The 15707-nt window shown below is 34.8% G+C and overlaps 1 protein-coding gene across 3 annotated transcripts in view; it reads right to left on the reverse strand.

Annotated features, from left to right (window-relative positions):
- The window catches only part of fig4a (FIG4 phosphoinositide 5-phosphatase a), a 105820-nt gene that overhangs the window by 49751 nt on the left and 40362 nt on the right, over positions 1-15707 (reverse strand). For all 3 annotated transcript variants that reach the window (XM_059982960.1, XM_059982959.1, XM_059982961.1), the window contains 4 exons: positions 14599-14699; positions 14244-14406; positions 5501-5598; positions 3491-3624 (listed from right to left, as the gene is read on the reverse strand). In XM_059982960.1, coding sequence (XP_059838943.1) covers positions 3491-3624; positions 5501-5598; positions 14244-14406; positions 14599-14699 — 496 coding nt within the window. The remainder of the gene's footprint in view (positions 1-3490; positions 3625-5500; positions 5599-14243; positions 14407-14598; positions 14700-15707) is intronic.

Consider the following 15707-nt stretch of genomic DNA (forward strand, 5'->3'; position numbering starts at 1 on the left):
GAGGAGGGGTGAGGGAGCATTATCAGAAATTCAAGAAATCGATGCTCATGCCATCAGTTTGGAGGCTACCCTGATGGAATACAAGGTGTTGTTCCTCCAGCCTAAGTATGGCCTCATCATGACAGTGGAGGAGGCTATAGATAAACGTACTGGAATGGGAATAGGAAGTGGGATTAAAATGGGTGGCCACTGAGAGACCCTGCTTTTTCAGGCGGTACTCAACAAATCGGTCTCCCAATCTACGTCAGGTCTCACCAACATACAGAAGGCCACACCAGAAGCTTTGTAAACAGTATATGACCCCAACAGACTCACAGGTAAAATGTCACCTCACCTGGAAGGATTGTTTAGGGACCATGAATGATAGTGAGGGAGGAAGTGTAGGGGCAGGCATAGCACTTGCTCCACTTGCAAGGATAAGTGTCAGGAGGGGGATCAGTGTGGAGGGAAGAACTGACAAGGGAGTCACGTATGGAGTAATTCCTGCAGAAAGCAGCAAGTGCCGGGGGGGGGAGGACAGAAAGATGTGTTTGGTGGTGGGATCCCATTGGAGAGGGCAGGAGTTTCGGAGAAACTCCCTTCAGGTTTCACCTATCACCTTGTGTTTCTTCCTCCCATCTCCAAACCTTTTAAATCTGCTCCTCAGCTCTTTTTTTCACCAGTCCTGACGAAAGGTCTCGGCCTGAAACATCGATTACACTGGCCAGCTGAGTTCTTCCAGCATTTTGTGTGTGTTGTTTAGTACATTCAGCTCCTTTAATAAAATCAATATAGATAACAATGGAAACAGAAACAGTTGAAAACAACAGCTCATGGAGCACCCATGGAAAGAAATAGAGCTAACCTTTCACATTGAAGATACAATCTATAATATTCTAATGAAGTTATTAGTTGAGGCCTCAGCACTGACCTTTGTGGCCCCACTAATTGCAATGTACTTTAAATTTAAACGTAAAAAGAGTACACAAAAACAACAAGTTATAAAACTAATGAAGTTTAAACACAGAAGGAGGCCTTTTGGTGCATGGCCTCAGTGCCAGGCTTTTAATAAGGTTCTGCAATAGTAAGTTAGGATGCATGGGATCCAGGAAAAGGTGACTAACTAGATCCACAATTAGCTTGATAGTAGGAAACAAAAGGTGATGATGAAAGATTGCTTTGCAGATTGAGGCCTCTGACTAGTGGTGTTCCCAAGGGTATGGTGTTAGGCTTATTGCTAGATGTCACCTACAGCAATAATTTGGAAGAGAATGTGCAGGGCATGGTTATTAAGTTTACAGAAAACATTAAAATAGATGCTGTCATTGACAATGAAGATGGTTATCAGGATTCACGGACAAATATTGATCTGCTGAACAAGGGTGTCAAAGAATGGCAAATGGATTTTAATTTGGGTAAGTGTGAGTTTTTGCAATTCGAGTAGGAAAATAAGCACAGGACTTCCACAATAAATGGTGGGACCTTGGGGAGCGTTGTAGAACAGCGACACCTCAGAGTACAGTACATGATTCTCTGAAAGTGGTGTCACAGTAGACAAGGTGATGAAGAAGGTTTTGGCATACTAGCCTTCATCAGTCAGGGCACAGAATATAAAAGTGGGATGTTATGTACAAGATATTGGTGAGGCTGCATTTGGAATACTGTGCTAAGTTTTCTTCACCCTGTCATAGAGGAGTCAAAATCAAGCTTATTACCATATGCACAAGTACATGCATGCACAGGTGCAATGAAATAATAATCTGCAGCATTCACAGGCACATAGTATCACGTAAGTAGTATTCACAACAAAAACACAAATTAAGCAGAAGTTATACACAATTTTTACAATAAAAACACAATTAGAAGAAAAACATAAAGCCCATTTTTGTGCAAAGCAATCAGAGTGGTGATTACAGTTTTGCTCGTTGGTTCAAGAACTGAATGGTTGAAGGAAAGAGTCCACTAAGCAGGAAAGAGTGCAGAGAAAATTTACGAGGACCCTGTGGGGACTCGAGGGACTGAGTCATGGAGAAAGGTTGGCACTTACTTCACTGGAATGTTGGAGAACAAGGGCAATCTTATAGAAGAAAAAATATTATGAAGGGCATAAATAGGGTGAATGTGCACAGTCTATTTCTCCAGGGTTTGTTGAATCAAGAACTTGAGGGCATATGTTTACGGTGAGAGGCATCATTTTCACCCATAACGTGGTCAGTATATGGAATGAGCCAGGTACTTTGATAATATTTAAATGGTACTTGGACAGGTACATGTGGGCTAAACACGGGCAAATGGGACTAGCTTATAAGGGAACATTGGTTGGCATGTGTAAGTTCGGCTGAAGAGCTTGCTTCCATGCTGTGTGACTTGGTCATGGGATATAGTGTTGCCAGAAAGCTCAACATTTATTGATGTTTTCCAAGTACTTTCCAGCTGGTGGTGGTGGTGATCTGTTTTCTTGAACTGTCTCAGAATGCAGAGTGAAGGTATTTCCCCAGCTCAGTTTGACAAGGATCACCAGGGCTTTGATCTTGTGATAGGAAATGGCAATTTATATCCATCAGAATGGCAAAAGAACTTGAGGAGTCCTTGGAAGTGGTGCTAATTTCATGCATCTTCTGTCCTTAACGAAGTAGTAGATAGCATGAATTTGGGTGGTGCTATCAAGAAAGTCTTAGGGAGCTGCTGGTTCAGTTATTGAAGATTGTTCCCTTGTAAATGCAATTATTCAGGCAAGTAGAGAGGTTTCCATCATATTCCTAACTTGTGACTCGATGGAAAGACAGCAGGGAGTCAAAAGGAGATCAGTCACTGTGGAATACTTGTGTTCTGACTTGCTTTTTTAGCTACAGTATTTATGAGGCTAGTTCGATTGTAATGCTGGTGAATGGTGACTCTCGCTATGTAAGGAAAATAGCAATAAATAACAATGCAATGCCATTTAGGGAGGTTGTAAAATTCTCTTGTAATGTGAGTGTTATTGGGTGACACTCATATAGCAAGGCCATTACTTAGAATTTATTATCCCAAACCCAGGATATTATCCAGATCTTACAGGATATAGCACATTACACTTTATTTTCTGAAAAGTTACAAGCAGAACTCAGAACTGTGCAATGTATACTGAGCAATTCAACGACAGAGAAAACATTATTGGTGAAACAACTAAAAATGACCTGAGTACAGGATATGACCTGAAGGTCTCAGCCTTAGGTTAACAGCCATAAACCTAACATTTCTTTTGAGTTAGAAATGCCTCTGGGTTAGCAAGTTTCCACTCAGTTCTCTCTGGTTTTCTAATTTTCCTAAAATTCTACATCACAACATGTTCAACTGGTTAGAGAGTCATCCTTACCTTACCTGTGTAATCTAACACTTTTGTACATAAGGAAACGGAGATCCTATAAAGCTTCAGTAACAAGATCAAAATATGTTCTATCAGGAACTCAAAAAAGTGAACATTTAAAAAATCTTGTATCACTTACAGTCAAATTAAAAGTACATATGTTACCTTTTAGTATACTTGGCCATATCCCATGCAATATAGTGAATGGCATACTCGGGTGGTAGAAACTGGTTCAGATATGTAACTGCAGAAACCAAGGCTTCACTCAATATCCTTTCATGCTTTCTTTTCTCACGTTTCTAAAAAACATTAGGATTTAGAAAATAGCTTCAATATCGGTAAGAGAGAAAGGTCAGTTCTTAAATGAAATGGGAAAGAAGAAACGTTATATTAAACTACACAATAAATAATCTAGCAGTCTTGAATATGTAATCATCAGCTTTGTACATGATGCAGTTTATGCCTCTTTTAAATGACGCAAGGATAACAGTCTTCATTATAAAGTGTCTGATGATCACTTCACGATTTAAAGTGGTGAAGAATTTAGCACTCCTTGGAATAAAGATTGCAAAGAAGAGCAGAATCTGTGTGTAGGAGTCAAAGACTACTGCAGACTGGTTGGACAATAAGCAATGTTGTCTCATCAGTGGATCATTGTCTCATCAGAAATAAAGCAGAGATTCATGATCTTTACTTGTCCATTTGGCAATAGAATCACTTGTGAATCTCTAAAAATCAAAACTGTGCCATCAAATTACACATTCTGAAGTGGTCAGATGTTTGACAACAACAAAAGTAAAGGCTAACATCTCAAGATGGGCTTCTAGAAAGTGCAACACATTACCTACAAGTAGACTTACTAAGGATTAATATCAGTTCAGATTCATTTAATTGTTAAAGTTGAAATTAATTTATAAAAGTGAGAATATTTTCAAAAAGAAAACCAGATGAGAAGCTGGTTATCAAAAGAACAATCAAAAATGTGTAGATTCTTGAACTCTGAAATGATTTTCAGCAGAAATGACCAGTTCTGTTACAAAGAAAGCAAGTTATTTAACATAGAAATAAAATCATATTGAGTCCAGAAGGCTGCAGCATGCTCCAATGAGAGATGAAATGTTGCACCTCAATCTTGTATTTTTGCCTTGTTACAACAATGCTAGAGGTCTCTGACATACAGTACTGTATATGCAAAAGTGGTAATAGCATGGAGAATTAAAGTAGCAGGTAACAAGAAGCTGAGGGTGGTCCCTATGAATGAAATAAATAGCTACTAAGGTCTATATAATATTACTGCAGAAGATGATTTGAAAATGAAGAGAAATCTTATGTGGACCAAAAATGAAAATTTGAAAATGCCATAACTTAATACAGCATTTAAAAATTCATAAGAAATAGTAATCTTCGTAGCCCTTCACATTTGGTCTGCCCATTAATAGGATTCAGATCGATTTATTTTCATACATAGTAGGGTTGAATGAAATTCTTTGCTCATGTGAAAGCTTACACAGTGAACAGTATGGTTTATAATAAATGTAGCATTAAGCACAAAACACAGATAGTGCAAAAATTGTGCTGCTGCCTGATATAGTGTAAAAGAAATGTTAAGTGGCAATAATGGAATAACTAAGAGAGGTAGAATTAAGAGTCTGAGAATGTGGCAGCACCAACATGAAAGAATACAAAAGAGATATTTAATTCAGAAGTCTGCAGTGAGAAAGAAGCTGTTCTTGACATTGGTTGTCCAGGTATTCAAGCTCCTGTATCTTTTCCCAGGTGCAAGAGGGTGAAGGGAATGTCTGGGGTGACAAGTATCTTTGATGATACTCTTAGACTTCCAGAATTCATGCACTGTGAACACAGACTAGATGCAAGGATACAGTGAGCCTGAAATAGACTGGGCAATGTTTCTGATGTCAGTTCAATGCTAGTTTCATTAACCAACATCACATTGTCTGATTTCCTTAATATCGAAATCGAGCAATCTCTGTCTTTACTATCTTCACTGACTGTCCCCTTGGGTGGAAAATCTAAAGATCTGGGTGAAGAAGTTTCTTTCTAGCCAAGTCCCAAATGTTCCAGACTTTATACTGTGACTGTGTGGGAAATATTGTCTCTGAATCCACTTTACCAAATTTTGCATGTTTCAATTAAATCACTCAATAGAAAACTTACCTTAACCAGATTCAGGATGATAATAGGAGAGCCAAATCTTTGGAACATCTGGTCAAAATGAAGGGCTGCTACGTGGGCAAATGGATCTGCCTGATCCACTGTAAAGGAAAAGGAAATAACGGGATAAAAGAATGAAAACATTAAAGGAGAGACCAAAAACTTAAATATAATTGTTCCATCATATATCTAAACAAGGATTCTGACAATTGAAAGAAAATATACGTGGATTTCATACTATTGAACTGGTTTCAAAGGGCTGGATATTTTATCCAATCTTCTGGATTTAAAGAAATAAACTAAAATCAAGAGTATACTAAAATTAACATAGCAATGATCTATTGCTGGTACACAAATAATAAATTTTGCAATCTGGTTAAGCTGTAGTCTGAAGTAACCAAACATCAAGTAGTTAACATTTCTCAAACACCTCTGGTATTTATAATTATTCAAACACTATTCAAAAAGTTAATGAGTTTAATATCAGAAAACATATTTAAATCTATTTAAAGTAATTTCATTAATTCATGAAAATTACCCAATATTTACACATCTCCCTCCTGAACTGAATGGAATTAGACTGCACAAGCCTAACCCACTACAGAGTACCAGCAAGTGGAAACACTCCACTGCTGTACCCACTTGAGTTATTGGAGCAAGGAAATGTAAGGAGGTTTGGAAATTCTGCCTTTGTGCAAGTGCTCTTGAACTGGTGGTCAATCTGGTTCTCCCCACAAAATATATGCATTGATCTACTGTGAAGTTAGAGACAGGAAGAGATGAAAGCAAAGAGGAATTTTTTCATATGGGACTTTACTTGGAAGGAACAAGTAAGATAATTGCAAAGCTACATAATTTGATAGTGACTCAACCTGTAACATAATTAATGCACGATTGAGATAAAGGCCCTGAAAATTTAATTTCAGAATGGTACACTATGGAGGACTGGTAACCTTGGAAAGAAAATAGTGATTTACCAGACTCCATATTCAAGTCAATTGGTGTAAGAAGTAGATCATTCCCTAGATCACGACTTACTTTTGACTGACCTGAGAAAGATTAATTGTTTTTATTTCAGATGTATAACAGTTGCAATTTTAGGTTTTGGAGAAAATATCTTCAACTGAAATTAAAATTCCAACTTTAGCACCAAACTCGGTAAAATAGAAAATTCTACTTCGGCAAGAATTGCTAAAATCCTGTTCTTAATTGGGCTTTAAGACATGAAATAATAAGAAATGAAATATAATAGTCCATTTGGCCTCTAGAGCCTGTTCCGCTGCTCAAAAATAAAATGGTTGATCAACAGTACTGTTGGATCTGACTATAGATTAATTCTTTTCATTTTTAGAATCTTTTTATTGGTGCATAATCTTCTACAGCTATAGAATGATACAAAACTTCAACAGATTAATATGTATACAATTAATAAAGCTGAGGAAAAAAAGCTGATCGTAATATATAAAAATGGAAAAAAAATTATATATGGGAAAAAGAAGGAAAAAAAAGAACCCCGTCTAACTAGGAAAAAAAAACCCACTGACTACAAAAAAAAGGGAAAAAACCCATTAGGAATCAACCCCCCCAGAGCAATATGTTTAACCATCAACTAAATATATAAAGAAAAAGAGTCATCAACCACCAATTCATATTTATAAAAACAATAAAATTGGAAGGAAACCATATAGAATAATTCAAATTAAATGGTAATATTTGGCAAAAGAACCCCATCTTCCCTCAAAATCAAATCGGGGTTCAAAAGTTCTACTTCTAATTTTTTCCAAACTGAGACATTACATTACTTGAGAAAACCTTTCAATTAATGTAGGGGAAGAGATATCTTACCATTTTAATAGAATAGTCCTTCTTGCCAATAATGTAACAAATGCAATTACATGTTAATCTGATGAAATACCCTGAATAAGATGCTGAACTATTCCAAATAGAACAGTCAATCTATTAGGTTGTAAATTAATTTTCAGAGCTTTAGAAATTGTAGAAAATAAAGATTTCCAAAACAATTTTAATGAAGAACATGACCAGAACATGTGACAAAGTAGCTACTTCAGTTTTACATCTATCACAGTAGTTGTCTATACTAGGAAATATTTTAGATAGTCCTTCTTTTGTTAAATAATAATGATGAACAATTTAAATTGAATTAAACAGTAGTTGGCACATATAGAAGAAGAATTAACGTTTTTCAAAATTCGAACCCAATCTTCATTAACAAAGGTCATATTGTTCTTTCTCCCAATCTTGTTTAATCTTTACTGGTAGGTTCCCTTTTGTAACAAAAATAAATTATAAATTCTGCGAATGGAACCTCTCACTAAAGGATTCAACTTCAAAATGGTATCCAACAAATCAGATTCTTGTAAATATGGAAACTTAGGTAAATATTGTTGAAAAAAAAGTCTAACCTGAAAATATTGCAAAAAATGTGTATGAACGAGAGAATATTTGTTAATTCACTGTTCAAAAGTCATCAACCGACCATCACAAAATAAATCTGTAAAAGAACGGATCCCTTTATTTCTCCATAGGAGAAAAATGGGGTCGGTTATTGGAGGTTTAAATGAAAAGTTTTGATATAAAAAATTAGACAACTTAAATTGTTTAAATTTAAAAAATTGTGTAACTGAACCCAAATCCGTAAGGATTGTTTAATAACTGGGTAAAAATTTAAATTTGGAATTTTAGAGAGCTGTAAAGGTAATGGAGCTCCTAATATTGAAGTTAAATGAAATTGTTTAACAGCTTTTAACTCCAAATCAAACCATAGTGGTTTTGGCTCTTACCGAGCGAGTATAACCAAAAACATTAATTGTCTAATATTCACAGCCCAATAACAGTCTTAAATTAGGAAGTGCAAGTCCACCATCTTTTTTGGAGTTTTGTAAATGATACTTGTTAATTCTTGGTCTCTTATTGTTCCAAATAAAGGAATAAATAAGAGTGTCAATTTGATCGAAATTTTTTTTTAGTTAAAAAGATAGGTATATTTTGGAAAATATATAAAAATCTAGGTAAAATCATTTTCACAGCATGGATACGAGCTATTAAAGAAAGAGTAAGTGGATTCCATCCAGAAAATAGTTGTTTCATGGAGTCTATTAAAGGAACTATATTAGCTTTATAAAGATCTTTATTTTTTTTAGTAATTATAATACCTAAATATTTAAATGTGTTAATAATTCTGAAAGGAATATCATTATACATACTAACAGGGGCATTTAATGGAAACAATTCACTTATATTCAAGTTAAGTTTATATCCTGAAAATTTACCAAAATCTTTAAGTATTTCCAAAAGATTAGGAATTGATTCCTCAAGATTCGAAATAAAAATCAAAAGATCATCTGCATAAAGACAAATCTTATGTATGGTTCCATTTATAGAGATATCATGTATGTTTTTAGCTTCATGTAATGTTATAGCTAAAGGCTCCAATACAATATTAAATGATAAAGGGCTTAATGGACATCCCTGTCTAGTACCACGAGAAAGTGAAAAAAAAATCTGTAATTATTAGTAATGACCATGGCAATAGGGTTCTTATAAATCATTTGAATCCATCTATTAAAATTATTACCAAAACCAAATGTTTCTAATACTTTAAACAAATATGGCCACTCAACTCTATCAAATGCCTTTTCTGCATCGAGAGAGAGAACACATTGAGGTTGCTTAGATAATGGCGAATATATAATGTTCATCAATCTCCGAACATTAGAGAAAGAGTAAGAGCCTTTAATAAAGCCCGTCTGATCCATAGAGATGATTTTAGTTAAAATATTTTCCAAGTGATTAGCCATTATTTTAGAAAGAATGTTTGCATCCACATTTAATAGCGAAATAGCTCTATATGATGAGCATTCGACAAGATCTTTATCTTTTTTAAAAATTAAGGAAATAGATACTTCATAAAAAGAAAAAGGTAAATTACCCTTCTCAAAGGATTCATGAAATATTTCCAAAAGAAATGGAGAAAGTAATCTTTCAAATTTTTTGTAAAATCCTGCCGAATAACCATCAAGTCCAGGAGCTTTACATGATTGCATTGATAAAATAACTTTCTGAATTTCTTGCTCGGTAATTAGAGCATCAAGCATCTGTTGATCTTCAACAGAAATTTGTGGAAATTTAATCTTATGTAAAAAAGCCTTTATTTTGGAGGAACCTGCAGGAAATTAAGATCTTTAAAGATCAGAATAAAAATTTTGAAAAGTATTATTAATATCCTCATGGTTACTTACTATATCTCTATTATTTTTACGAATCTTTAAAATTTGGCTTTTAGCTAAGAGCTTATTATTTTTATTCCCAAAAATACAAAATTGACTTTTCAATTTAAGCAAATATCATTCAATAGGATATGTTAGTAATAAATTATACTGGGATTGTAATTCTACTCTTCTTTTAAATGAAACAACATTTGGAGAGATTGCATTAATGTTATCTAATTCTTTAATTTGTTTAGAGATTTTATCTAATTCCATTCTCGGTTGTTTCTTCAATTTAGCTATATGCGATATAATTTGACCATGTAAATAAGCTTTTAATGTATCCCAAATTACTAACTTTGAGATGTTTCCTGTATTATTAAAGAGAAAAAACTCTTTTATCTAAGTTTCAATAAACTCAACAAATTCTGGACTTTGTAATAAATGTTCTGGAAAACGCCAAAATAGTCTGGTTCAATTCAACATCGTTCAATTCAAATACTAAGTTTAAAGGAGCATGATCAGAGATAGCAATCGCATCATACTCACATTTCTGAACATTAAAGTCGATGGTCGACTATAAAATAGTCGATTCTCGAATATTTATTATGAACATGTGAGAAAAAAGAGTATTCTCTATCGCGAGGGTGCATATGCCTCCAGACCTCAATTAAACCATAATCAATTAAAAAGGAATTAATAAGTGATGCAGAATGATTAGGGAGTTGATGTTTGGATGATGACTTATCCATTGAAGGATTTAAACAAGTATTAAAATCACCACCCATTAATAACATATATTGATTTAAATCAGGTAATAGAAGAAAAACAGCTTTAAAAAATGAGGGATCATCAACATTTGGACCATAAATATTAACCAAAACCATTTTCTTATTACAAATTATTCCTTTAACAATCAAAAATCTACCATTAATATCAGCTATAATATCCTCCTGATTAAAAGGAATACTGGAATCAATAAAAATAGAGACACCTCTAGTTTTACTCTGAGAGTTTGCATGAAACTGAGGACTCTTCCAAAATTTAAAAAATCAATTTTTATCACGTAACCTGATATGTGTCTCTTGAGCAAAGATTATATCAGGCTGGAATCGGTTTATAACTTTAAATGTTTTCTTATGCCTAATAGGATGATTCCAACCGCGAACATTCCAAGTTAAAACATTTAACTGTTTAGATATCATCATGAAACTTTGCATCTAAAAATAGTTAGATGCATGTCAGGATAAGGTGGTCGAAAATGGTGGCGATGAACAACAATAAAAATAATTAACGTATGCACCAGGATTCCATAATGGGGATAAAAAAAGAAAAAAAAACACCCAAACTACAAAGCCCTGAAACAAGTCAATGTCAATCGATGCAAGCCTCAAGCATAGATGCAGATACAAACTCCGCCTACCTAAGTAATAAAAAAATGAAAAAAAAAGTCATCTCTGTCTCCCTCTACCAAACATAAATCTCATTACAGTTGACATATATCTCAATATAATTAACTTAGAAGGAAAGTGTTTTTCTCGTAAAACAAAACAACCTTCAATTTGAGAGTAACCTTCATAATATTAGATAAGGGAAGAAAAACACATCCAAAACAATTCTTGAAATATTTGCACAAAAGAAAAACAATCGCCATCTTTAAATTGTCCAATCTATCTTTAAAACATAAGGAAATCCAAATAATTACTTAAAAGATGTTTACAAAAGCATATGGAATTAAAAAAAACAATTCATTTAAATGCTGCAGAAAAAAATATTCTAGATGGTTCAAACTTAACTACAGTCTATCAACAGTTCTCCTGCTATGTCTTCTGAGGTTAAAACCATCCAAACCAGTCTTTTTCAGAGATAAAAATGCATTTTAAGGTAAAGACTTTCTGTAACCATCAAATCTTCCAATCTCATCAGTCTTCACACTGTGAGACACTCAAGCCATTATAAATCATTCAAACTTCAGGCTTCAGACTCGTCGTCTTTGAAATATTTGCACAAAAGAAAAACAACCGCCATCCTTAAATTATCCAATTTATCTGTAATTACTTAAAAAAACTTTACAAAAGCACACAGGACCAAAAAAGTTGGTTCATTTAGGTGCTGCAGAAAAAAAAATTCTAGATGGTTCAGAATTATCTAGTCTTTCAACAGTTCTCCCGCTATATTTTCTGAGGTTAAAACCATCCAAACCAGTCTTTTTCAGAGATAAAAATACATGTTAAGGTAAAGAATTTCTATAACCATCACATCTTCCAATTTCATCACTTTACGCCATGAGACAATCAAACTGTTGTAGATCATTCAAACTTCAGGCTTCAGACTCGTCATCGGATTCGTCAGACAAAGAGTCAATAAAATGCAGTGCTTCGGCTGGAATATCAAAAATATGAGCTCCAGAATTTTTAACAAAAAGCTTTAATTTGCCTGGGTATTGTAACGATGGAAAAAGTTTTTTTTGATACGCTAGTCTCATAGAAGAAGCGAATACAGCACGTTTCTTGACAATTCCGTGTGGAAGATCTTCTAAAAAGCAAACTTCTGAATTTTGAAATTGAAATAACCTTTGTTTTCTTGCAAGCTCAATAATGCGGTCTTTATCTCTAAAATGGAGAAAACGCACAACAATATGCCTGTTTTTACCTTCATCCAAAGATTTTAAAGCACCGGTTCTGTGAGCCGATTCAATCTCCGGGAGTTGCGAACAAACCTCCGGAAATAAAGACTGAAACATTTTAGCTAAATAGTCCAGTGTGTCTGCAGATTCTGATTTCTCTTTTAATCCAACAATTCGAATATTATTTCGACACAATCAAGCTTCCAGATCCACAGTTCGTTGTTGAGCCTTATCCAAACGAGAAGAAAGGTCAGCTGCATTTCGACTAACTTCTTCAAGATCGAGGCTCAAAGAGTCAATTTTTTCTTCAAATTTCTCTTTTAGTTGAGTTATTTCAGTGCCGATACTGCTGATTCGAGACTCTAATCTCTTAAACCAAGAGGGTTCTTCTGAGAACTCATCAGCTTTTTTAGACTTTCCGTTAATTGGGTCCAGATTTTGCTTGGTGCTCTTCAAAGTAGCCATAATTATGACTATTGCTGTACAGATTCGACTGAGTAAAGTTGAAATTTCAAAGTTTAAGTCGGAAAAGGTAGAGATTAAAGGTGGACAAGAAGCAACTATGTCTTACATGTCCGTGAACGGAAGGTGGAGTCTACAGATTAATTCTTACACTGTTTGTTATTTTCTTTGCAGTTTAACAACTAATTACCTGCTTGTATCTTAAGTAGTTATTATATGCATACAACAGTTTAATATGCCTGTACTGGGTATACGAAGTACATTTGTACAAAGTCTGGAAGCTTCTCCATTCTGCATTACTTGAATAAGTGCTTTCTCATCAGTTAACTTGGTTAACTACAGTATTGAATAATGGCTTTCTAATTGGTTAATTCTTATCTACAAATTTTAGTGGAATTTTCCTCACCTCTATGTGTTTAAAATAGCTAAGCATAAAGCAGCAACATTTTAATCTTCATTCCCCCTCTCTTCAACTAGCAGACTTCTAAGCACTGTTCTGTTCCCACTTTCTTTGTTCTATCAACTCTTAATAAAACAATAGTGAAGCATCAAGTTTTGTGCGTCTTTCCTGACCCAAAAGAACCTTAGATCAAAAATATCAGAATCCAACTGTACTTAACTACTTTTCCTATCCTTTTTCCACATCTCTTATAGATTAAAAATCTATGTCAGCTTTGAATGTATTCAATAATTAAAGCCTTCGTGACTTTCTGGGGCAAGGAATTGAGAAATTCTTCCTCAATCTTCCCAACTATGTTGCTCAACCTGTTGTAATCATCTACAAATGTGGCTACAGTACATTTGCTTCCAACAAATCATTAATGTGTTGTAAATAGCTTCATCCCTGCTTCAATCCTCCAATCGTAAATTATTATCCCATTTACCTACTTTTTAACCTCTTGATCTTTAAAAGAAGGGGTTTTCAACAGTGGATGGGTTTTCAAAACCTGTTCTCAAGAATCTCAGCATTTTTGAAAGATTACAACCTCTGAATCCTCCATCTCTCCAGCTATTTCAGGTCTTCTATTGCATTGTGTTATAATACTCATTGAAAGGATGAATGAGCTGGTGCATTGGTTCAGGATTACAAGTTGTAGCTTGCACCATCTGCCTGGATACATTAACTTCAACTATACTTCATTTTATGCTGTTCCTAACAATCTGTTGGCAAACTACAGACCTCACTGTGATATAATTAACTAGTCATCCCTGTTAAGATGTTCCTGCTGAACTGAACACGTTAAAATGTACTCAGAGAAATTTGCCAATGTGTAGAAAGTTAACATCCCAGTGTTTTCTACCAAGCAATATTCATGTTTTATGTATTGCCTAAAAAATGCAGTGTGTCAGGGACAAAACTTAAGAAAATTCAAAAACCTTGCAGTGCTTGGGTTAACTGTTTCAGGTATTTACTGAATTTCTCAACACGTACATGTAATTGGTGGCTTGGGCATCATAGTTGAAATGTCCTGAGACCAGTAGAGTGGAACAGAACCTCGAACTTGTACATAAGAAGAATAACTTCCAGCAGAAAAAGACATCACAGAAGCATCATGAACTATCTGCTCAGTCTCTACTTCATTGGCCACATCTCCCTAGGAAAGTGAAAAATATAACCAGTTTAATGCTACTGCTTATTTTCAAGACTGAAATTTTGATTTATAGTACACTCAGAGTTACACTACTTAATATGATTTCAAATCTGACACTTATTTATAATCTTTTATACAGAAAACATATTTCTAAACAAGCATACCCACAAGCATTTAGTAGCTTTGTGCACCTACTTCATAATTTGCACCTCTTTTCAGAAAACGAGTCCCAGCAAATTTACAAGATCTTCTGGCTATCAAAGTAACATGAACTGGTCGTCCATAGATTAACATTTCTGAGTGAAGTTAAGGTGGAAAACCATTTCTTTTTATGTTATCTACATTACTAAAGGTCTTTCAGAGGGTATCAACTTCTTGATCAAAAGTTTTACTCCTTTAGTTATCACTGAGTCAGTATTTCCTATTATGAAATGTCATTCTATAAAGCCTCGTCAATAGGTAACTATCTAGGGTGAATATCAGAAGTTATAAGAGATATTTAAATATTTTCACTCCTGCAGGCTTTGTGCCCTTGTAATTGGCTGCATTTTATTGATACAGACTTGTTCCATTTTCTTACTGTTCCAGTTTACCCTAGCTGAATACAAAGAATACTTGTGAGTATTGTTCAAGATAAATCTATATAAAGTGAGTGCCTCAAGATATTGAAAAATGCTGTCCCCACAAAATTCTCCAAACTCATTGGAAGGATGAGTGAGTTAGTGGCTTGATGTGAACTTTATCAAAGGCAGGAAACAATGTGTACCTGGCATATGTTAATAGAGGATCTTCGTCTCAGAGATATTGAGTGCAAGATCCATGCCTGCAGGATCCATGATGAAGGTGAAGTATAACATTGCAATGAGGAAGACTGAAAAAATTGTCAGGGCTATGAAGCAATCTTTCCCTCCCTCCCCCATTCTGTATCCAGGAATAGTTTGTTGGGCGTGGAGCCCCAGTAGAGAAACATCAGTGACTGGAGGGAGACCCCACTTTTCTGGAGACATTGCTGCTTTTTTTTTTGTTTCAGCTCTGAGAAATAAAGAACGTATGCTTACTTTATCCTATGTGACAGATCTCAATAGACATGAAAATTGATATATCAATTCATGGGCAGCACAGTAGCCGCTGTCTGTAGGGAGTTTGTACGTTCTCCCTGTGACAGCAAGGGTTTTCTCTGGTTTCCTCCTATGTTCCAAAGATGTATGGGTTAGCAGGTTAATTAGTCACGTGGGTGTAACTGTGCAGCATGGGCTCGTTGAGCCTGAAGAGTCTGTAACTTTGCTGTATCTCTAAATAATAAA

Source organism: Hypanus sabinus, chromosome 10 (genome assembly GCF_030144855.1).
Source record: "Hypanus sabinus isolate sHypSab1 chromosome 10, sHypSab1.hap1, whole genome shotgun sequence".
Lineage (NCBI taxonomy): Eukaryota > Metazoa > Chordata > Chondrichthyes > Myliobatiformes > Dasyatidae > Hypanus > Hypanus sabinus.